This window comes from Bombina bombina, chromosome 9 (genome assembly GCF_027579735.1).
Source record: "Bombina bombina isolate aBomBom1 chromosome 9, aBomBom1.pri, whole genome shotgun sequence".
Classification (NCBI taxonomy): Eukaryota; Metazoa; Chordata; class Amphibia; order Anura; family Bombinatoridae; genus Bombina; species Bombina bombina.
The window spans coordinates 192,873,928-192,900,137 of record NC_069507.1 but is presented as its reverse complement, the minus strand read 5'-3'; the positions used below and the strand labels follow the sequence as shown (position 1 = coordinate 192,900,137).

The 26,210-nt window shown below is 38.2% G+C and overlaps 1 protein-coding gene across 1 annotated transcript in view; it reads right to left on the bottom strand.

Annotated features, from left to right (window-relative positions):
* LOC128640494 (zinc finger matrin-type protein 4-like) overlaps nt 1-26,210 on the bottom strand; it is a 269,542-nt gene that overhangs the window by 205,268 nt on the left and 38,064 nt on the right. Inside the window, exon 2 of the mRNA XM_053692972.1 lies at nt 14,701-14,793. Within this exon, the coding sequence (XP_053548947.1) occupies nt 14,701-14,793 (93 nt within the window). The remainder of the gene's footprint in view (nt 1-14,700; nt 14,794-26,210) is intronic.

The window sequence follows — 26,210 nt, the reverse complement described above, 5'->3', positions numbered from 1 at the left end:
GAGGTATTTTATAATGATTTATTCTTTAGCCATTGTAGTTATGCATTGTTTACTGATGGTTTTCTAGATGAGAGCTCAATCCTATTGGCTGATTGGAAAAGCCAATAGGATTTTAGCAGCTCTAATTCCTATTGGCTGATTAAAATCTTTCAGCTAATTGGAATGCAAGGGACGCCAACTTAGATTGCGTCACTTGCATTCAAGTTCCAGTGTACAGGGGCGACCGTATGAAGAGGATGCTCCGCGCCGGATGTCTTCAGGATGGACCCGTTCTGCACCGGATGGATGAAGATAGAAGATGCTGTCTGGATGAAGACTTCTTGCCGCATGGATGATGACTTCGCTGGCTGGATGGAGCCTTCAAGCAGGACTTAAAGAACTGTAAGTGGATCGTCGGGGGTTAGTGTTAAGCTTTTTTAAGGGTTTTTTGGGTGGGTTTTATTTTTATATTAGGGTCTGGGCAGTAAAAGAGCTAAATACCCTTTTAATGGCAATGCCCATACAAATGCCCTTTTCAGGGCAATGGGTAGCTTAGGTTATTTTAGATAGTTTTTTATTTGGGGAGGTTGGTTGGGTGATGGGTTTTACTATTGGGGGGAGTTTGTATTTTTTTTTACAGGTAAAAGAGCTGATATCTTTGGGGCAATGCCCCACAAAAGGCCCTTTAAAGGGCCATTGGTAGTTTATTGTAGGTTAGGGGGGGGTTTATTTTGGGGCAAATTTTTTATTTTGATAGGGCTATTAGATTAGGTGTAAAAAAATTTTTTTCATAATTTGGTGTTTTTTTCCGTAATTTAGTGTTTGTTTGTTTTTTGTAACTTAGTGTTTGTTTGTTTTTTAATGTAGTACTTTTAATAATGTTTAATAGTATATTAAAATAATTTTAGTAGGGTTAGGTTTTTTAATATGTAATGTAGTTTATTTAATTAGTATTTTAATTTAATTGCAGTATAATAGTTAGGGTAGGTTAATTAATAGTTTAAAAAATGTTTATTTTAATTCTACAGGTAAGTTTTAATTTATATTAAGATAGGGATGTTGTAATTTTAATTTAAAGTTATGGGTTGTTAGGTGTAGGGGTTAATAGCTTAATTTAGTTTTTTGCAATGTGGGGGGCTGACGGTTTAGGGGTTAATAGGTTTAGTTAGTGGTGGTGATGTGGGAGGCCAGAGGTTTAGGGGTTAATATGTTTATTTAGTGGCGGTGGTGTCGGGGAGCTGTGAAATAGGGGTTAATAACATTATGTAGGTGGCGGCGATATCAGGGATGGCAGATTAGTGGTGTTTCGACTCAGGGTTTATGTTAGGGTGTAAGGTGTAAACATAACTTGTTTTCTACAATAGAAATCAATGGGGTATACTTCATTCTCTGGCAGCATCGAACATAAGCTTTCAGTGCTTTCAAACTCCCATTGATTTCTATGGCATCCGCGGCCTCAAGGGTGGTGAATTGAAAACCAGGTACGCTTTGTTGAAAAAGACGCAAGTGAACCTGTTAACTATTTAATAAATGTCAAAAAGTGTCAAATAGAGCCGAATGTGTATTCGGAACATCTGTAGTGACGTAAGTATCGATCTGCTTCGGATTGAGATCACCGCTTCATATGTTACGTCACAAATTTCAATATTTGCCAATCTTGAGGCTTTGATAACTAGGTCGGATCAATCTCGCAACAATTATGATGCAGAATTCCAGCGTATTTGCGGTTGATAGCTTGTTAAATATCCCCCTTAGTCTGAACTTCAAATGAGTAGATTTTTTTCTGAAAAATTTCAATTATGTCTATTTTCACTCTCCCTATATCATGTGACAGCCATCAGCCAATCACAAATGCATATACGTATGTTCTGTGAATTCTTGCACATGCTCAGTAGGTGCTGGTGACTCAAAAAGTGTTAATATAAAAAGACTGTGCACATTTTATTAAGGGAAGTAAATTGGAAAGTTGCTGCTTTATGAGGCCTATCTTTTAAGCTGTCAACTTTCTTGCATTCGATGGCACCAATACGCTCGCCTAACATTGCGGCCACGGACCTGAATACGATCTCCATATTTATAAAAAAAATTAAAAATATTAAAAAAGCCGGCAAAAAGGCATGCACCAAGTACGGGGCGATGAACAGTGGACTGTTGTTAACTAGCAGTCATCGATCTCGCTGCTATTCTGCTTTTTACCAACTTTATTCATACCCTGTCACTAAACACCGCCACTATACTAAAATGTTTAACCCCTATCCCGCTGCTCCTGGACCCCACCGCAACTAAATAGAAGTATTAATCCCTATCCCGCTGCTCCCGGACCCCACCGCAACTAAATAAAAGTATTGACCCCTATCCCGCCACTCCCGGACCCCACCGCAACTAAATAAAAGTATTGACCCCTATCCCGCCACTCCCGGACCCCACCACAACTAAATAAAAGTATTAACCCCTATATCTCTGGCCTCCCACATCACTACCACTAACTATGAAAACTACGCCAGCTGGATGAAGATGGAAGAGGCCGCCTGGATGAAGACTTCTTGCGGGCTGGATGGATCCTTCAGGCGGAACTTCAAAAACTGTAAGTGGATCATCGGGGGTTAGTGTTAGGTTTATTTAAGGGTTTTTGGGTGGGTTTTATTTTTAGAGTAGCGTCTAGGCAGTAAAAGAGCTATATGCCCTTTTAAGGGCAATGCCCATACAAATGCCCTTTTCAGGGCAATGGGGAGCTTAGGTTTTTTAGATAGGGTTTTTATTTGGGGGGTTTGGTTGTGTGGGTGGTGAGTTTTACTGTTGGTAGGGTGTTTGTATTTTTTTTTTTTAAAGGTAAAAGAGCTGATTTCTTTGGCGCAATGCCCCGCAAAAGGCCCTTTTAAGGCCATAGGTAGTTTATGTAGGCTAGGATTTTTTTTATTTTATGGGGGCTTTTTTATTTTGATAGGGCTATTAGATTAGGTGTAATTCTTTTTTATTTTTGATACTGTGATTTTTTATTTTTTGTAACAGTGTTTATTTTTTTGTAATTTAGACATTTTTAAATTGTAGATTTAAATAATTTGAGTGGGATTAGGTTTTTAAAAATGTAATATAGTTAATTTAATTGGCAGTTTAATGTATTTTTAGTATAATAGTTAGGGTAGGTTAATTAATAGTTTAATATAGTTTAATTTAATTGTAGTATAATAGTTAGGGTAGGTTAATTAATAGTTTAATATAGTTCATTTTAATTCTAAAGGTAAGTCCAAAGTTATTATAAGATAGGGATGTTGTAATTTTAATGTAAAGTTAGTGGGTTGTTAGGTTAAGGGGTTAATAGCTTTATTTAGTTTATGGCGATGTGGGGAGCTGGTGGTTTAGGGGTTAATAGGTTTAGTTAGTGGTAGTGATGTGGGAGGCCAGGGGTTTAGGGGTTAATACTTTTATTTAGTTGTGGTGGGCTCCGGGAGCAGCGCGATAGTGGTTAATACTTTTAATTACTTGCGGTGGGGTCCGGGAGTGGCGGGATAGGGGTTAATACTTTTATTTACTTGTGGTGGGGTCGGGGAGCGGCGGGATAGGGGTTAATACATTTTATTTAGTGGCGGCGATGTCGGGGCGGCAGATTAGGGGTGTTTAGACTCGGGATTTATGTTAAGGTGTTAGGTGTAAACGTTACAGGTTTTCTACCATATAAATCAATGGGATATCTGGCAGCAGTGAACATAAGCTTTCGCTGTTTTCAGACTCACATTGATTCCTATGGCATCCGCGGCCTCCAGGGTGGTGGATTGAAAACCAGGTACGCTGGGAAGGAATAGCCGTGAGCATACCTGTTAACTATTTGATAACTTTTAAAAAGTGTCAAATAGTGCCGAATGTGTGTTTGAAACATCTGTAATGACGTAAGCATCGATCTGTGTCGGATTGAGACCGGCGGATCGTATGTTACGTCGCAGATTTCAACTTTTGTCGGTCTGTAGGCTTTGATAACTAGGTCAAATCAAGATTGCAACAATTATGCTGCAGAATTCCAGCGTATTTCAGGTTGACGGCTTGATAAATATCCCCCTATATCTTCTTGACTCTGCCTTTTCATTATTTTTACAACACCTTATTCTTTGTTATTATGTTCACTTTGCTTCACATTGTCCAATGTTCTTTCTACTACAACTTTTTTTTCACATTTCTTTTAGTTCCTGTCTTACACTTCTTTATTTCAGCCACATAAACTCACTTTTATTATTAATGATTTTTTTTTTTTTTTTTTTTTTAAATAATTTTTAATTGAAGTTTCATACAGGAAAACAAAATAATACAAGATGCAAAGTTTGCCCAATCATAAAGTTAACATTCAAGAATGAGACACAAGATTGTAACATGTAAGTTATCAATGCAGCTAATAGTGGGGTAACTGTTCCCAGCTTCAGAGTGAGTCAATGTTAGGGCTTGCAAGGATAAACATAACAATAGTGGTATTAAAAGGTCAGCCTTAATGAATGGATACCTATGCTATGTCTAGAGAGGTGTCGAGTACAAGCTTGGGCAAACTAAGGTAGAACTTCATTTTATATTTTAATGATTGGAGTCTGTTCTCCACACCTATAAAATGTCTAAAGTGGAAATTCTTATCGTGATGTGGGGAATTAGCATTGAAAATGACCATGAGTAGGTCATAGAGAACGGGAAAGAAGAGGTGTAGCAGTGGGCCAGAGCCACTCAAATTATGGGAGGGGGAAGGGAAGGGGAGGGATAAAGCAGGGAGGGCGGAGCCAACTATAACCAAACTGCGGGGTGGTTTTATTTGTGAAACTATGTATGCTATAGATATAGGTAGAGTAGTGATTAAAATTAAAATAGGGAGCTGTGTTAAACTTACCCTCTGTATCTATCATAAGCCAGAGGACAGGCCTGTAAATACCTATAGAAAGGAAAGATATAGTCTACTCTTTTAAACACTGATGTCCCGTTGCTCAAGCAAGGGCCCCATACCCAGCAACCAGAGGGACAGTGAATTTAGAGACTAAGCATATCTTAGCGACAGGCTAGACCTAGATTTGACCTCGTAGACCTGATGACTCCAGTTCCAAATACGTACACTAGAAATTGTTTACAGGTATAATATTATACAAGTACCTACAGACCTAAGAGAGCAAAATAAAGGAATATGAGGGCTTATACCCACCTCATAGGTCCAACCCCTGAGCTGTCCAAGAATTATATAAAGATGCATGATAGATTAAACATCTATAAACATTATAAAAGTGAATTCTTACAGGCGTCACAGGTTAGGGGGAGCATAAACAGTAGGGTTTAGAGCTTTAGGACCAGAACTCCCTGGAAAAAAAAAGGAACGCATAGGCTGACAATTCTAGGGCATGACTAAAATAGCATCAACGTGTCCTATATCACCTTAATTGTGAACATTCACATGTGGGTCATTAAAGCAGTCAAATAAACTATGAAAACAATGATATTAACAGTATGTATGAACCTGGTGCTTGGCTGAGCGTGAAATAAGAAGGGTGATAATTTACAGCCTTATAGCTTAACTATATGAAGGTATACAGACAGTGGTATCCTAATAAAACTTGAACTTAATAGGTATCAATCATGAACATCCATATCAACCATATTAATCTTAATTTAGAAATTATTACCCCCAATTCAGCTACAGTGCAAAGTCTCTCCAGTGATCAAATTTTTGGGGGTGAAGAAAAATGACCAGTCTTTTAGGTGATGGTAGCTGCACAAATCCACACTAGATCATACTGCATATCTTTTAGTTAAAGTCCAAGCAACTTAGAATAGTCATGCCCAGCAACAAGTAAAAAATAAAATAAAAATAAACATACATCCATAACAGGTTAAACATACATAGCACACATACTTGATACCCCATAATATCAAAGGAGAAAGCATACTAGTCCAGCAAGTGTCCAGAGAGATATGAGTAACAAGCTGAACTATTCTCCGTAGTGTGACCTGGGGATTTCATACTAACCCACTCCACATGCGACCAGGTTGTGTCCCCAGGCTTTGAGAAAGTTAAGGCATAGGAGCGTGGTAGGGCATAGGCGATTCAAGAATGCATAGCAGGACCTGTGTATACTGATCCGATTTTGTGATATGGTGAGGTGTCTCACAGCTATTACAATTTTCCCGGTGCCTCTAAGCTGTTTCTTTTCCTTACAGTTTCCTTGTAGGATTGCAGGGTTTACCGACATCGGCTTCCGTGTGAGTTGTGTCTCCGATGTTAAGAAGAGGCCCCTGTGTCCTAGATGAGACTCCTGTCCCTGGTCTACCCCGCACTCGCTAGTTGTTATCTCGTGGGCCAGTGGGGTGATCGCCATTTTGGAAACAGGCGGCTTTACTATAGGTTCAGGTAGTGTAGCGGATATCCTGAAGCCTTCAGCCCTGACTCGATCTGGGTCAGTCTGTAACTTGAGGTTGCCGGGATCTAGCTGGGCAGTAAAATATTGCGCAGGGCCTACATGGGCATTATAGGGCTGTGTGGTGCAGTTTTGCTCACAAGGACCCGTTTGTCCTAGCTTCTCTAACTCACTCACCGCCACCAGATCCCCAAGCTCGCCTCCTCTCCGATGCGGTACTTGTGAATGTTTTAGGCAGGTAGCTTGCTCCGTCTCCTCTACGGACGAAGTTTTCTGTAGTGCTTGAGGGAGTGCGAGGTCCATGGTATGAGATCGCTTCAGGCCCCATGTATACTCCTGCGGACCAGATCTCTCGGTTGTGGGAGTCGCAGCCGGGATAAGAGCAAAAAGCAATAATTTTATATCTTTTTGGAGACATCTATAGTGTCTTTCTAGGAGTTGCTGGGTACGTTGTTCCCAGGCTTCCAGGGACTCCATTTCGACCAAGTTGTTTTGTATATTGATGTCGCAGCTGCGCGTGGTCAGTGTAGGAGAAGAATATCAAAGTTTTAGTCCCAAAACATGAAAACTTTTGGCTTCTTTATATTTAATATCAATAAAGCTTGTTCTCTGTTGCGTCTCAGTATATTTTGGGGCTCCTTTGAAGTTAGTTAATCTATAAAATTATATTTAAGAGCTCAGAGCTGCAGAAATCACATCTTGCTGCCTTGGTTGTTGGCTCCGCCCCCCATTATTAATGATTTTTAACCCTTTAAAGGGCCATGATACCCAAATGTTGAAACACTTGAAAGTGGTGCAGCATAGCTGTAAAAAGCTGACTTGAAAATATCACCTGAACATCTCTATGTAAAAAAAAGAAAGATATTTTACCTCAAAAGTTCCTCAGTAGCCACATCCCATTGTAAAGGACTTCTAAGCAGCAAATCAGTATGTCTGTCCCGGAACAGCTAAGGGAGTGAGACTCGTGCACACTCATCTTATTTTCCTATTCAGTTTAAGAAAGTTAACTATGAAATCTCATGAGAGTTAAGTGAAATGTCATGAGATCAAAGTAAAATAGTTCATGACCTCAGCACTGCTGATGCTGATTGGCTGCTGTTCATTTTTTCATTTTTTTTTACCTGCAGCTGAGCAACAGCTGAAGTATATTTTTTTACACAGCACTTACTTTGGTGAGCTGAGGAAATTGTGAGGTAAAATATCTTCCTTTTTTACATAGAGATGCTCAGGTAATATTTTCCTGTCAGCTTTTTACAGTTATACTGCATCAGTTTCAAGTGATTTAGCATATGAGTATTATGTCCCTTTAAGGACCACCACACTTTTCCATTTTCTGTCCCGTTTTGGACATTTCTGCTGTGTTTGTGTTTAGCTGTAATTTTCCTCTTACTCATTTACTGTACCCACAAATATTATATACCATTTTTCTTGCTATTAAATTGACTTTCTAAAGATACCATTATTTTCATCATATCTTATAACTTACTTTAAGAATGGTTATAAAATATAATGGAAAAATGGAAAAAAACTACCCTTTTTCTAACTTTGACCCCTAAAATCTGTTACACATCTACAACCACCAAAAAACGCCCATGCTAAATAGTTTCTAAATTTTGTCCTGAGTTTAGAAATACCCAATGTTCACATATTTTTTTTATAGGGCACTAAATCAGAAGCACTTTGCTATTTACAAACCAATTTAAAAAAAAAAAAAAAAAAATAGCGATAGTTACATTCGAACACTGATATCTGTCAGGAATCATTGAATATCCCTTGACATGTATATATTTTTTTTTTTAAGTAGACAACCCAAAGTATTGATCTAGGCCCATTTTAGTATATTTCATGTCACCATTTCACCGCCAAATGCGATCAAATAAAAAAAATTGTTCACTTTTTCACAAACTTTTTTACAAACTTTAGGATTCTCACTGAAATTATTTACAAACAGCTTGTGCAATTATGGAACAAATGGTTGTAAATGATTCTCTGGGATCCCCTTTGTTCAGAAATAGCAGACATATATGGCTTTGGCATTGCTTTTTGGTAATTAGAAGGCTCCTAAATGCCACTGCGCTCCACACTTGTATTATGCCCAGCAGTGAAGGGGTTAATTAGGTAGCTTGTAGGGAGCTAGTAGGGTTAATTTTAGCTTTAGTGTAGTGTAGTAGATAACCTAAAGTATTGATCTAGGCCCATTTTGGTATATTTCATGCCACCATTTCACCGCCAAATGCGATCAAATAAAAAAAATTGTTAACTTTTTCACAATTTTAGGTTTCTCACTGAAATTATTTACAAACAGTTAGTGCAATCATGGCACAAATGGTTGTAAATGCTTCTCTGTGATTCTCTTTGTTCAGAAATAGCAGGCATATATGGCTTTGGCGTTGCTTTTTGGTCAATAGAAGGCCACTGAATGCCGCTGCGCACCACCCTTGTATTATGCCCAGCAGTTAAGGGGTTAAATAGGTAGCTTGTTGGGTTAATTTTAGCTTTAGTGTAGAGATCAGCCTCTCACCTGATATATCCCACCCCCTGAACCCTCCTTAACCCCCCTCAAACAGCTCTCTTGTTATTAAACCTATTACTAAACCATTTACAGTGTTTAAACACAACCAGCTAGATAATGAGTTGTGCATTCGTCTTTTAATGCTAAAAATATGGTCATGTCAGCATTAAAACAGCAACGCAGCCATTACAAGTCTTGTCAGTATAGCTGTACCGCAAGCCTTTTAACCTGTAACGCAACATCAGTACCGCACTCGAAAAAATTGCGTTTTTTAATGGGATTCCCAAAGCGCTGCCATTACGAGTTTTGCGGTGAGGCTAAAAAACCTGCGTTACAGCCTAAAACGACAAGATCCGTACCGCAATCTAAGAGCAGTAGTTATGAATTTTACGCTACAAAGCTGTAACATAAAACTCATATCTAAAGTGTTAAAAAGTACACTAAAACCCATAAACTACTTATTAACCCCTAAACCGAGGCCCTTTTGCATCACAAATACTATATTAAAGTTATTAACCCCTAATCTGCCGCTCCCAACATCACCGCCACTAATAAAAGTTATTAACCTCTATTCCGCCGCTCCCCGATATCGTCACCACTATAATAAAGTTATTAACCCCTAAACCGCCACCCTCCAGCATTGCAAACACTATTTAAATATTATTATTATTATTAACCCCTAATCTGCCGTCTGCCCACATCGCCTCCACTATACTAAAGTTATTAAGCCCTACATCGCCACCACTATAATAAATTTATTACCCCTAAACCGCAATCCCCCTACAATGAAATATACTAAACAAAACTATTACCCCTAAACCGAAAGCCCCCCACATCGCAATAAACTAATTTAAACTATTAACCCCTAAACCTAACGCCCCCCCCTAACTTTATATTAAATTTACAGTTTCCCTATCTTAAATTAAACGAAAACTTACCTATCAAATTAAACAAACTAACGGCTAGATTATGAGTTGTGAGTTAAGGTAAAAAACATATTAACCCCTAAACCGCCGCACTCCCGCTTCGCAAACACTTGTTAAATATTATTAACCCCTAATCTGCCATCCCTAACATCGCCGCCACCTACCTACATTTATTAACCCCTAATCTGCCGCCCCCAACGTTGCTGCCACTATACTAAATGTATTAACCCCTAAACCTAAGTCTAAACCTAACCCTAACACTTCCTAACTTAAATATAATTTAAATAAATCTAAATAAAAATTAAATATTATTACCTAAATAATTCCTATTTAAAACTAAATACTTACCTATAAAATAAACCCTAAACTAGCTACAATATAACTAATAGTTACATTGTAACTAGCTTAGGGTTTATTTTTATTTTACAGGCAAGTTTGTATTTATTTTAACTTGGTAGAATAGGTATTAAATAGTTATTAACTATTTAATAACTACCTAGCTAAAATAAATACAAAAGTACCTGTAAAATAAAACCTAAGTTACAATAACACCTAACACTACAATTAAATAAATTAACAAAATTAACAACAATTAAATAAATTAAATTAAATTACAAGTTACAAATACAAACAAACACTAAATCACAGAAAATAGTAAACAAATTACAAGATATTTAAACTAATTACACCTAATCTAATAGCCCTATCAAAATAAAAAAAGCCCCCCCAAAATAAAAAAAAACCTAGCCTAAACTAAACTATCAATTGCCCTTAAAAGGGCCTTTTGCTGGGCATTGCCCCAAAATAATCAGTTCTTTTACCTGTAAAAGAAAATACAAACAACCTCCCTAACAGTAAAACCCACCACCCACACAACCAACCCCCCAAATAAAATACTATATAAAAAAACCTAAGTTCCCCATTGCCCTGAAAAGGACATTTGGATGGGCATTGCCCTTAAAAGGGCAGTTAGCTCTTTTGCGGCCCAAACCCTAATCTAAAAAATAAAACCCACCCAATACACCCTTTAAAAAAACCTAACACTAACCCCTGAAGATCGACTTACAGTTCTGAAGACCAGACATCCATCCTCAAGGAAGCGGCAGAAGTCTTCATCCAACTGGGCCAAAGTCCTCAACGAAGCCGGGAGAAGTCTTCATCCAAGCCAGGCGAAGTCGTCCTCCAGACGGGCAGAAGTCTTCATCCAGACGGCATCTTCTATCTTCATCCATCCGACGCGGAGCGGCTCCATCTTCAAGACATCAGACTTGGAGCATCCTCTTCAAACGAAGACTTCTTACTGAATGACGGTTCCTTTAAGTGACGTCATCCAAGATGGCGTCCCTTAGATTCCGATTGGCTGATAGAATTCTATCAGCCAGTCGGAATTAAGGTAGAAAAAATATTATTGGCTGATGCAATCAGCCAATAGGATTGAAGTTCAATCCTATTGGCTGATCCAATCAGCCAATAGGATTGAGCTTGCAATCTATTGGCTGATTGGAACAGCCAATAGAATGCAAGCTCAATCCTATTGGCTGATTGTTAAAGGGTATTAGAATAGGAATAATTTTTATTTTTTTTGGATAATTTTGTTTGTTTGTTTTTGTAATGGTTGTTTTTTATTTTTTGTGATTTTATTTTTTTTTAATTTTTTGTTATTTTAGGTTTTAGTGTAAGGTAACTTAGGTTTTATTTTTATTTCACAGGTAAGTTTGTATTTATTTGAACTAGGTAGTTAGTAAATAGTTAACTATTTACAAAATAGTCTACCTAGTAAATACAAACTTGCCTGTGAAATAAAAATAAAACCTAAGCTAGCTACAATGTAACTATTAGTTATATTGTAGCTAGCTTAGGGTTTTTTTTTACAGGTAAGTTTGAAATTAGTTTTAAATAGGTATTATTTAGTTAATAATTGTAACTTTAATTTAGCTCTATTTAAATTATGTTAAAGTTAGAGGGTGTTAGGGTTAGGGTTAGGGTTACGTTAGGGTTAGGTTTAGGGGTAGGTGTAAGGGTTAATAGTTTAATTTAGGTTGTTGCAATGTGGGGGGCTGGCAGTTTAGGGGTTAATAGGTTTATTTGGTGGTAGTGATGTGGGAGGCCAGAGATTCAGGGGTTAATAACTTTATCTAGTTGCGGCAATGTCGGGGAGTGGCGGAATAGGGGTTAATAACTTTAGCATAGTGGCGTCGATATCGGGAGCGGCAGATTAGGGGTTAGAGAGCTGTGTCGCAGATGCCGAAGGATTGAAGGGTTTGGAGCAAAAGAGGGTGGTCAACAGTGTCAAAGGCTGCAGACAGATCAAGGAGGATAAGCAGAAAGAAGTGGCCTTTGGAATTTGCTGTAAGTAGGTCATTGGTAACCTTGACAATTGCTGTCTCTGTGGAGTGATGGGGATGAAATCCAGACTGCAGTGGGTCAAGAAGAGAGTATAGTGTAAGAAAATGGGATAGATGTGCATATGTTAGCTTTTCAAGGAGCTTTGAGGCAAGAGGGAGTAGGGAAATAGGACGGTAGTTGGATGGGGAGGATGGATCGAGGGACGTTTTTTTGCAGATAGGTGTGACCAGTGCATGTTTTAGAGATGAGGGAAATATACCAGTGCTGAGGGAGAGGTTGAAAAGGTGTGTGAGTATGCAGGTGAGGGTAGAAGAGAGGGAGGGGAGTAGCTGTAAAGGGATAGGGTCGAGGGGACAGGTAGTGCGGTGGGAGGACAGTATACGGGCAGAAACTTCTTCCTCAGTAACAGGGGCAAAAGAGCTAAATTTAAGGGTATTTGGGTTTTGAATGATTGTGAGCTTTTGAGGGGGTGGGAGATTGGTAGTAAGTTGAGTGGTGATTTAATTTCTGATGGAGTCAATTTTGTTATTGAAGTGGCTGGCAAAATCTTGAGCTGAAAGAGAAGTAATATTAGGAGGTGGAGGTGGGCGCAGAAGAGTATTGAATGTGGAAAACAGACATTTTAAGTTAGAGGAAAGAGTAGAGATGAGATTAGAGAAGTATAGTTGCTTATAAAGATTAAGGGCAGAATAGTAGGAGTTCAGGATGAACTTGTAGTGAAAAAAGTCAGCTGAACTCTGAGATATCCTCCAGTGTCGCTCAGCAGTATGGCAACATCTGCTTAGGTACCGTGTCAGAGGAGTATGCCAAGGCTGAGGATGAGAGTGTGGTTTCTGAGCTATGGTAGGAGGGGCCAGGGTGTCAATGACCGATGTAAGGGTGGAGTGATAATTATGATTATATATAGGTATGGATATATACAGATATATATAGGAACATCTTTTTAAAAATACACAGAACATATTCTGCTATGTGCAGAACATTGGAATGTGAACTATATAGACTGAATACATAGTTAAACCATTTATTAAATATGAATATTGCATAAATATGTTTATAAATGTTTAATTCTACTTAACAGCAAAGGGCTCTAATGCATATATATATATATATATATATACACTGATACACTGTATATATATATGTGTGTGTGTGTACATATATATGTGTTTATATGTCTTTAAATACATATATAAACATAAAAATACATAAATAATTATGTATATACTGTGTATATATATATATATATATATATATATATATATACATAAATATCCATCTTTAGCCTCTCTACTTTCAAATATGCTGTGCCTTCCCATATTTTGGTGCTAGGGTCTCTTTTGGAGTCCAGGGCACCCTATGTATTACCAATTGCTACATATGAGTGAGAACCATGTTTTATGGGTGTTGCAGATTTATAATGTCATTTGCAAATAGGATTATTGGCAATATTGTACTCCCCAACAACAACAAAAAAACAGTAAATACAAGTGAACAAGGACATCTATAGGATATATGACACCATAGCTGAAAAAAATAGACTATTTTCGGATGAGACATTATGATATGCTTTGAGAACTGAGAAATTGTCTCAATATAAAAAAACTAAACAAAAAAAACCTTATTAAGGGTCCCAAGCAATAAGAAAGTGCATCTGCCATTGATGATTGTGTATACATTCCCTTGTTTCAGGGATACATAATGGATGACAAGACATCTCTTGTTATAACAACACTAAAAAAATATGATTAGTTTCAGTGCAGGGGACAACACTTCTTTCTTACATGTGAAAAAAATCTGAGGACACCCGCATATTGATCTATGTCTGGTAGATACAATAGATTTTACATGCATTTGCTCTTGTTAAATATCACTCAAAAATAAACAGAGTTTTGATTGGCCAAATGCTGCTACTGCATGCTGTTCATTTTCTTATATTTTTGCTTGGTGCTTAGGCTACAACTGTCAATGCCAACATACAGTCAGAGGCAAGTCTAGAAATCACATTGCTGCATGGGACAATTTAAGAATAGCTCAGCAAGGAAATAAGAGGTTTCTTATTAAGGAGGTATTTCAAAAATGTTTAAAACCATTTAGAAAACATGAAAATCCAATACAAAATAAACTACCTAAATAGAAGAAAATTGAATGATTTATTAATATATATATATATATATATATATATATATATATATATATATATATATATATATATATATATATATATATATATATATATATAAATATATATATATATATATATATATATATATATAATACTAGAAAATTGAATAGAAAATGTTCAACTTAATAAAATAATTACTTCTACTAATAATAATAATGGAAGAAGAAAACTGGGAGAATTCTAATGATTGGGGGATGTCAGTATCCCAATGGACCAGCCACCAATATATTCTAATGTTTTAAAACTGAATTCTAACTACATATCATGCAAATAATTTCTGTTTGAAAAGGCAGATAGCATTTCCTATTGTTAAGTGAACAGCTAAACATGCACAAGTGTTTTACGTGAAGTATTGATTCATTTCCAAAGACAACAACTTACCGGATCATCGGGTCGAAGTTTCTTTGAGGGAGGTCCTCCATCCTCCGGATGTAACATATAGTACAGTCTGACTTTGTTGGCATGTTTTTTGCTCTGAAACAAAGAGAAATGTAGTATGACACATTTAAAATGGCAATTCTAATTGAGTGCAGCAAAGTATGAAAACTTACAGAAACTAAAGTCAACATCTGCTCTGGGTATTACAGTGTTGTCATGTCATGGGAACAGCGTGACTGATTAATCATGTAATTTTGTTTCTTCCCAATAGGACACTTGTTACATCTTACTACAATCATTACGCTAGTACATACAGTCAACTACGGTAGTAAAACAATTATAATGAACAGTGATCAGTCACAAAAAAATAAAATAAATAACATCAAGCACAAAGCGATTTAGCTGTTGGCATTGACAGATCGAAGTATGTCCCCTTTTCTTGCACTACAAGTTTGATTATCCATTTGCTTAGAGCAGCCTGCAAGCAAAAGTGTCTGTTATGAATAAATAAGTTCATGCAAATTAACTTGGGAATGAAATAAGAAACATGGAAAAAAAACTGAAGATCAAACAACAGGGCTGGGGGAAATTTCAAAGTCAACTATGAAAACAGGCAAAGAGAATATGGTAAACTATTATTTTGTATAAAAAAAAAAAAAAACATAAATCAATTCTCCTTCAAAATGACATCATGCCTATCAAAGAAAACGTAAACCCCATACAAATATTTTACTTAGGGCTAGATTCGATGATCTCTGGGTTTTAGTCAAGAACAGTAAATTCAATTAGAAGATATACATAAGTTATATGACTGAGTCATAGCATGAAAATTAGAACGTTTAATCCCAAATCCCACTCTTTCTCACAAAAAAAACTCACCCATCTAAACATCTGGATTCAATTATCACGAGAAATCAACCTTTAAAAATTGCATGAAATCCAAGTGGGAAATGTATTTACAACAAGGAAACAGAAATAGCAAGTAAACAAACTGTTTAGTTAGTTAACTTATTATGTGGAATGGTTACACATTTAAATATATTTCTGAATTATAATTGATACTAACAATAACATGGCAGCTACGTCTTGTGAAATTCGAGAGCTAATTTATTATGCCATTCTACAAATCTTAGCTTTGAACAATTAATTTCAAAATATAAGTATAAAGTGATGGAATACTCCAGTTTCTTCCTGTGTAGTAAACATGTACTGGCTGCACCCTTGTATCAGTAAACACACATGAATTATATAAATACACTCCATAATATAGAAAGCATAGTTAAAAACTGTAATTTTGAGGTCTGAAATTAAGCCTACAAAACATTTTAAAATCTTCAAATGTCTTTGTCTCTGTTAATAGGTAGCATTTTTATTATATAACAAGCACCAGTCACATTTAAGTCTTTCTCGCACTGCTAAATTGATTTATCTGTATGAGTTCTTATAAACTCCATATTTAACAGCTGTCAGATGACGTTTTTCAGATTAAATAGACATCAGCACCACAGGATAATCTACCTCATTGGCTGATATTCTTTTAAAACGGTAGCATTTTAAAGAACACCATTCTTTTAGGGACCTAAAAGAAAATGATCTAATGTCTTTGATCTTTTGCTTGGCTATAATTATGTAGCTAATAGGGATGGGCGAATGTTTCTAAAAATTCAAAATTTAAAATGAATGTTGATACATTCGTTTTTTGGAATCGAATTTCAAATGTTTATATAACATTCTTACATTCTATTTTCAATTTTTTCAGTCGAATAATAGAATGTTTAGCTATGTATTTTAAATCACATTCAATTTCGAAATGTAATATTTGATTTTGAATGTGACATTCGAAATCGAATGTAACTTTTTTAATTCTATATATTATTTCTAGTCTACAACTGTGTTTTATAAATGTAATATTTGAATTTGAATGCTACATTTTAATTTGAATGTAAGATTTGAATTCAAAATAGTATTTCTAGTCTAATACTGTGTTTTTTTCAATGTAATATTAGAATTTGAATGCCACATTCAAATTCAAATGTAGCATTTTAATTCTAAATAGTATTTCTAGTCTACAACTGTGTTTTATAAATGTAATATTTGAATTTGAATGCTACAATTTAATTTGAATGTAAGATTTGAATTCAAAATAGTATTTCTAGTCTAATACTGTGTTTTATAAATGTAATATTAGAATTTGAATGCCACATTCAAATTCAAATGTACCATTTTAATTCAAAATAGTATTTCTAGTCTATAACTGTGTTTTATAAATGTAATATTCGAATTTCAATGTGACATTCAAATTTGAATATGACATTCAAATTCGAAAGTGCCATTCGACAACTGTAAATAACATTCGATAATAGAATTTTTAAGAATATTTGTACATTCTAATTTGAATAGAAACACATTCGCCCATCCCTAGTAGCTAACCAATGCAAAATGGTTAAAACATAGTTAAATTCAGCTCCAGACAAACAATGCACTACTAGGGCCTAGCTAGTGATTGGTGGATAACCACATATTGGCATTGGCACGCCAGATATGTTCTGCTAGGTATCAGTAATACATTGCTACTATTTGTGTAATCCCCTTTACAGAGGTTAGATTCATGGACCCAGATTCTAATCTTTAAAGCTGAGCTTGATACCTCACATGACATTTGATATCCATTTCCCCACAGTTAATGACGGATAATGATTCCTGATGAAACGATATACTGTACATGCTGAGAAACATGTTGCAATTTTTCAGTCATCTAGATTATGATGACTAAGTGTTCTTGGTTTTATGCATTTTAATAAATGTTTTATCAATTTATCAGATCATGTGGTTTGCTAAATCCAAAGCTGGGAAGTGAAATCTCCTATTGGGAAGCCTTCTTTAGCCAGAGAGTCAGTGTGCTGAAATGCTAATTGTTTCAACCTGCTCCTACCAACACATGGTTCTTGTGCGCTCTTGTTAGTATAAGATCTGCTGTTGCATCACCCTCTGTTCCTTATACTGTTCACACAATGGGGCACATTTATCAAGCTCCGAACGGAGCTTGTGGGCCTGTGTTTCTGGCGAGTCTTCAGACTTGCCAGAAACAGCAGTTATGAAGCAGCGGTCTAAAGATCGCTGCTCCATAACCCTGTCCGCCTGCTCTGAGAAGGCAGACAGGAATCTCCGGAAATCAACCCAATCGAGTATGATCGGGTTGACACCTCCCTGCTGGCGTCCCATTGACCGTGAGTCTGCAGGGGGTGGCGTTGCACCAGCCGCTCTTGTGAGCTGCTGGTGCAATGCTGAATACAGAGAGCGTATTGCTCTCCGCATTCAGCGAGGTCTTGCGGACCTGATCCACACTGTCGGATCAGGTCTGCAAGACTGTTGATAAATAGGCCCCAATGTGGCGCCTCCATTTTATTCCCATATAGGGTTCTTTTGCTAAATGATCGATAATGGCTGTCAATCACCAAAAACCCCCCACAAATACACACATGAAAAAATACAACTGCTCTCCAGGCTGCCAAGCTGATTTCACCAATCAACCAGGTATCACGCCGCGCCGCTCTAGCTGTTGCTAGGGGGTGGCGTCTCCTTCCCTGCTCATTGCCAGGGGCAGTGTCAGCTCAGGATGCGTGCGGTGCTGACATTATCGCTGCACGCTCCTGATGCCGGTTGGAGCTCAGTGGCGTGAATCCTGCGCCTATTTAAATGTTACACTGACGATCTGTCACTGCCCAAGTATAAGTGTTACTTTGTGTGCTCTTGGGTGTGACAGATTGTTCTTTCTAACTGCCTATTATTGATTACTGTTGCTGAACCTGCCTGACTTAACCCTTAATCTGCTGGATTGATTACTGTTGCTGAACCTGCCTGTCTGACTACTCTACCTGCCTTAACCCTTAATCTGCTGGACTGATTTGCTGTTGCCAAACCCTGCCTGCCTGACCATTCTAGTGGTTTATCCTTGGACTGCTTTGCTGTTGCCAAACCCTGCCTGCCTGACCATTCTAGTGCTATATCCTTGGACTGATTTGCTGTTGCCAAACAATGCCTGCCTGACCATTCTAGTGGTTTATCCTTGGACTGCTTTACTGTTGCCAAACCCTGCCTGCCTGACCATTCTAGTGGTGTGCCCTAGGACTGCTCTGCTGTTGCAGCTGTTGACTGTCCTGCCTATGGTGAGTGCCGCCTTCCTCATCTCACTAACTTTCTCTGCTCTGGGATATTCCCTATCATTCTGGCTCAATGCCAGGATAACAAGACTACTGGCCGAGTTTGGTCTGACAGAGGAGTATCCCATGAGCGTTACACCACGCCACTCATCCTCATTCCGCTGGGGATTCAATAATCATCAAATATGGTCATTGCAATTCATCTGATGTGTAGTATTGGTCGATCTGTGGTTGCTGAGCTTACGATAGCAATAACCAGTCACTTGTAATAGTTGGTTATTTATTGCGTGCCTGTAAATGGACGAATTTGACCGTTTACAGGTGCATGATAAATTAGTGCTCCACTTGTAATCTAAGCCTTTATGTCTAGACCATGTACCTCTGGGCAGTTTCTAGTTTATTTATATTCTTCTGACAATATGTTCTCCAGAACTTTACACAATATTCCAGATGAAGCATAACTAGTGATCTGTAAAGTTGCATGAGAACTTTGCTATTTTTGCTACTAATACCTCTCCCAATGCAAGTATTAGACTGGCCTTATTGGCTGCACTGCTGCATTGTCTACTAAATTTTAAATGATCTGAAATAATAATTCCAAAGTCCCATTCCTCTTTAGTTATAGCCAGTAATGTACCATTGAGACCGTAATTGGCCTCCGATATGTGTAATTTCATCTGAATAATCCCAAAATACGCTTCTGAAGGCAGAAATAGATTAGCACAATTTAAAATATATATCACTTTATTTTAAGGGATTTTGAACTTCTAAATTGAGCTTTAGGAGTCATTGAATATGACAGATTAACTTCAATATCTTTCAAGTGTCAATGTATACTGGAACAACTCAGTTTACCTGATTATATTTCTGTCGTAATGTTTCATTATCTATTACATTCACTTAATATATGTGCCTTCAGACAACACGTATTTTCAAAATGCATTAAATCTTTGATGTTTAGCTTGTTATGTAAGCGAGTATGGTATTCTTTTTTTCTGTGTTGAATGAAAAAACAATATTCTTCCTATGAAACTAAGCATAAATGGTATCATACATGCATAAACAGACATTCATGTACCGTGACTAATTAAAGATGCCCACTTGCAATGTATATTGAGTCATTGAAGTATTTTTATCAAGATTAATAACAATGAGTAAAATACAGAAAGAAAATATTTCAGGAAAGACCGACTATTTACCTCTGTCTTTACTAAATTTGCAGAAAGATTTATTGTTAAGCAATTACTTTAATAAACTGAAGAAAGGTAAATAATTGCAGTTAAATATTCATGTTAAATTTAAAAATCAACTCAATAAAATGTATAGCAATTAAAACCTTTGCTAAGTGTTAGTGGGAAACCTACTTATGGATGGATACATGATCTGCCTGCTGCAGTTCCGTATACTTGGATGCCCATTGCAAATGATTTAAAGGAATAGTCTAGTCAAAATTAGAGCATGCAATTTTAAGCAACTTTCTAATTTACTCCAATTATCAACTTTTCTTTGTTCTCTTGCTATCTTTATTTGAATGTAAGCATAGGAGCCAGCCCATGTTTGGTTCAGAACCTGGGTGGCACTTGCTGATTGGTGGCTACATTTAGACACTAATCAGAAAGTGCTACCAGGTGCTGAACCATATATGGGCCGGCTCATATGCTTACATTCTTGCTTTTTCAAATAAAGATAGCAAGAGAACGAAGATAAATTGATAATTGGAGTAAATTAGAAAGTTGCTTAAAATTGCACGCTCTATCCGAATCATAATAGTTTATTTTTGACTAGACTATTCCTTTAAATGTAATTAATATTGTTTTTTCTTGCATTATTAGATGAAAAAATACAACTGCTCTCCAGGCTGCCAAACTGCTTTCACCAATCAACCAGGCCACTCATCCTCATTCTGCTGGGGATTCAATAATCATCAAATAGGGTTGTCACAATTCATCTGATGTGTGTTATTGGCCGATCTGTGGTTGTTGAGCTTGCGGTAGCAATAACCAGCCACCTGTAATGGTTATTTATCGTGCGCCTGGAAATGGGCGAATTTGCCCGTTTACAGATGCACAATAAATTAGCACTCCACTTGTTATCTAGGCCTTTATGTTTTAGACCATGTACCTCTGAGCAGTTTCTAGTTTATTTATATTCTTCTGACGATATGTTCTCCAGAACTTTACACAATATTTCAGATGAGGCATAACTGGTGATCTGTAAAGTTGCATTAGAACCTTGCTATTTTTGCTTTTAATACCTCTCCTAATGCAAGTATTCAACTGGCTTTAATGGCCGCACTGCTGCATTGTCTACTAAATTTTAAATGATCTGAAATAATAATTCCCAAATCCCATTCCTCTTTAGTTACAGTCAGTAATGTACCGTTGAGACTGTAATTGGCCTCCGATATGTGTAATTTCAGCTGAATAATCCCAAATACGCTTCTGAAGGCAGAAATAGATTAGCACAATTTAAAATATATATCACTTTTATTTTAAGGGATTTTGAACTTCTGAACTGAGCTTTAGGAGTCATTGAATATGACAGATTAACTTCAATATCTTTCAAGTGTCAATGTATACTGGAACAACTCTGTTTGCTCTGATTATAATTCTGTCATGTTTCATTAACTATTACATTCACTTAATGTGGCCTACTTATTATGGTGCAAGCGGACATGATCCGATTGTCATGGATATTCCTCTCTGGTGTACCCCTTTAAGACTTCCTCTATAAAGTCCCACAATCCTCCTCTCACCTTGTCAATTATTGCTCAGATGTGTAGCAACTTAGTTGTATGTAACTTAGTTCTCTATCTCAGCTGACTACTCTGTGCTTCTGCACCGCATCTCAAGACAACTACTTGTGCAGTTTTATTCCTGCAAGCTTATTCAACCATCTACCCTCTTCTATTGCCAAGTCATCCAGATTCCTCAGCTGTGTTTACCCAGGAACTCCTGCTGCCACTGATATTCCCAAGCAAAAGGAAGGCACTACACTTTAATAGACTTTCAGCTACTTGCTGCAGCAACAACCGCTGCTTACAGGCCCCCGGTAAGCCTTTTCCTTCACACTTGGTACTGCCGAGATTCCTCGCACCTGATTGGTGCTCAAGCTCACACCCCCTTCCTACGTTACGGCCGATCTCACACAGCTCAGCTACACAAATGCGGCCTCTCCTGAGAACAGCTGCAAATCAGCTCAGCCTGTATTGGCATCCGGCTTCTCCTGTGACTTTCTGCAATTTAGCTGAGGCTGTAAAAGACTTGCATTTTACTCCGGACTCAATTTGCCAACTGTATTACTCCTGGCTTATCTTAGCTGTGACCGCCATCTACTACAGGAGATTCCACAGCACTCTCCTGTAACCAATTAGTTAGAACAATAAGGAAATTGTTTCTTCTTGTATACACTCATCCTAAAACAAAAAGGTGTATATCTGCAGTTGTGATCCCAACTACATACCTCTTATTAATCAGCTGCATTACATAATAATTGACCATAATAAAATGGATCCAGCAGATATACCAAATGTGGTATATAACCTATCCCAACGTGTGGACCAGTTTACACAGGGAGTTAGAGAACTCCAAGTCCAAAATTATGCTCTTAGGGCTATGGTTAGGGATAACACCCCAGAGCCCCAGGTATCCCTCACAGATTTATTCTCTGGTGACATGTCTGCATTCAAACAGTTCCGGAATGCTTGTAAATTACTATTCCAGATGAGACCCAAGACCTATCATTCTGAAAGGATGAAAGTAATGACCGTCATCTCCTTCCTAAGGGGGGAACCCAGGAGATGGGCTGATATGTTTTTTGAGAATGAGGACCCTATTCTCGGATCCCTCTCGGATTTCTTCTCACAAATGGGGACTTTATATGAAGACACCCACAAACAACTATCTGCTGAAACCAGCATGCGCTCACTCAAACAGGGCCGATGACCCGTTGAAGAATACCTGACAGAATTTAAACTGTACGCAAAAGATTCTGAATGGAGTGACGTCTCACTCCGCAATCAATACAGGCTCGTATTGAGTGATTCCCTTAAGGATGAATTAGCCTGCACTGAACTTCCTAGAACACTGGAGGGTTTAATGGAGCTTTCTATACAGGTAGACAGACGTCTGAGAGAGAGGCGTGCTGAACGTTCACACTCTGAGACTCCACACAAATACTACCCAGCACCCACCGGTCCCTCCAGTCCCAAGGACACCCCAGTTCCCATGGACCTTGGGTTCATGAAGGGTCCCCTACAGCCAGAAGAAAGGCTACAAAGGAAAAAGGCGAACCTCTGTATGTTCTGCGCATCCCCAGCACATTCTGTGAGAGATTGCCCTATTCTGCAATGCCAGAAGAACAGTAAGTCATTTTCCAGAAAGAACTGTTTCACCAGTAGAATCTCTAATTCTGCTTACTGTACCATATCTCTCTCTTTACAGTGGGATCTACAAGCAATCCGTACTGAAGCCATTGTCGATTCAGGGGCTTACTCCAACTTTCTAGATGCTGATTTAGCAAAGAAAAATAAAATACCCTTATGTGTGAAAGCAAATCATGTGTCCATTAGAGTCATTGATGGGTCATTCATTAACACTGGTCCTATCACACACCAGACCATCCCCATAAAAACAATAACTGACACGGGACATGTTGAATATATCACCTTTGACATAACACCTTCTCCTATGTTTCCTGTTGTTCTAGGGCTCTCTTGGTTACAACTGCACCAAATGAACATACATTGGGTTACCCTTCAGATAAAATTTGATTCTCCATATTGTCAGAAAACCTGCTATCCTTGCCAGAAGATACTACAGGTATCTGAATTTTCTTTACCCGAGCCATACCAGGATTTCCTAAATGTCTTCAGTAAGAAAGAAGCAGAGACGTTACCTCCCCACCGAATCTACGACTGCCCTATTGAGTTACTACCTGGGGCTACTATTCCTTATGGGCACATCTACCCACTGTCCCAGCCAGAACTGGAACACCTGAAATCATATCTGGAAGAGAATCTCAAAAAAGGATTCATCAGGCCGTCAACCTCTCCAGCCGGAGCTTGCATCTTCTTTGTCAGAAACAAAGACAATTCACTGAGACCGATCATAGATTATCGGGAACTAAATAAACGCACTGTGAAAAAACAATATCCTTTTCCATTGATACCCAAACTAGTGGAGCGCCTCAGTGAAGCAAAGATATACTCAAAATTAGATCGAAGAGGTGCGTACAACCTGGTCCGGATCCGGGAGGGTGACGAGTGGCTAACCGCCTTCAGGACTCGTTACGGCCTGTATGAATATATGGTGATGCCATTCGGGCTATGCAATGCCCCAGCCACGTTCCAACATTTCATACACGACATCTTCAGAGATCTGTTGGATGTGTGTATGGTGGTATACCTGGATGATATCCTTATCTACTCTGACAATGTAGAGGATTATCAGAAACATGTACACTGGGTGTTAGGATGTCTAAGGACACACCAATTATATGCCAAGCCTGAGAAGTATCTGTTCCATGTCTCCGAGATTTCCTTCCTCTGGTATCATATCTCATCTGCAGGTCTGAAGATGGAGGATGGCAAGCTGGAGGTGATTCAAAACTTGCCGATTCCCACTTCTACAAAGGATTTCCAGCACTTCCTGGGTTTCGCCAACTTTTATCGGAAGTTTATTAGGGGCTTCTCCACCATAATAAAACCACTCAGTAGTGTCACTGGCTCCCACTCCCCTATCAATTGGAATCCACAGGCACAGGAAGCATTCAACTTATTGAAAACTTCACTACGGCACCTATTTTACAATTCCCTAATCCAGCATTACAGTTCATATTAGAGGTAGATGCCTCCAACTTCGCCATGGGTGCCATATTGTCTCAACGAAAGACCCCTTCGGATCCTATGCAAAACCCAACAGGAAGACCTTACCTTCCCTAAAACTAAACTTCAACAAAAATGGATTCTCTTTACTACCATAAGGATAAACTATTCATACCTCCTCCACTTAGAAAACAGATGTTGTACAACCATCACGATATACCCCTCGCTGGACATCCTGGTGTCCAAAGAACATTGGAATTACTAAAAAGGAATTACTGGTGGCCTAACATTGATAGTTCCGTACAAGAATACATTAACACCTGTAAGACATGTGCTATACTAAAACCTGAAATGGCTCGACCATATGGATTATTAAAACCTCTGCATATATCCGATCACCCTTGGCAGACCATAGGGATGGACTACATAGTTGATCTCCCTCTGTCCAACAATTGTAATACCATATTAGTGGTCATCAATCTCCTCACGAAGATGGCACACTTTATTCCTTATCGGAAACTACCTACCTCCTCGGAAACCGCACAACTATTCTTACAACACATAGTGAGGTTACATGGTCTTCCCTCCATCATCATTACTGACAGGGGATCCCAATTTACGTCCAAGTTCTGGAAAGCACTATGCAAGGTCCTTCACATCGATCAATGGTACAGTACAGCTGTTCCCCCCCAGACAAATGGGCAAACCGAAAGAGTCAACCAATGGTTGGAACAGTATATCCGATGCTACTGCTCTTTCCACCAAGACCAATGGTGCGACAACATACCAACTGCAGAATACGCATACAATAACTCATTAAACGCTTCCACGAAGACGACCCCGTTTTTCTCCAACTACGGGTATCACCCTACCTTCCACCTCTTCCGTCATCTGAACACTACATCATCCCAGGTTGATGAGACGAGCAACAGCTTAGCCGAATCATTCAGCTTCCTTAAAGAAAACATCAAAGAAGCACAGATGAGTCAAAAGAAGTACTATGATACCAAAAGAAGCAAACCACCCGCCTATTCCGTGGGCGATAAGGTCTGGCTCTCCACAAAACATTTGAAGTTAAAGACACCCTCAAAAAACTTCACCCAACTCTTCATAGGTCCTTTGCGGATCACAAAGGTAGTGAACGAAAACGCTATAATGCTAGATCTGCCTTCAGAATACCGGATTCATCCGACGTTCCATGTGTCACTGCTAAAACACTACACGGTTACCAGAGCCCAAACAGCTGGCTCATCATTACCTCCTATAGCGATAGAAGAAGAGATCTATAAGATCAGCTCCATCCATGATTCCAGACTCCTTAAAGGACAACTCCAATATCTGATCCACTGGAAAGGATACCGACCCGAGGAGGATTCCTGGGAGCCTGTCTCCAACATTCATGCCTCTCGACTGATTTCTGCTTTTCACTGTGCCAATCCAGACAGGCCTGGACCTGTTGCTGCGGTGCAGCCCCTTTGACGGGGGGACATGTCATGGATATTCATCTCTGGTGTACCCCTTTAAGACTA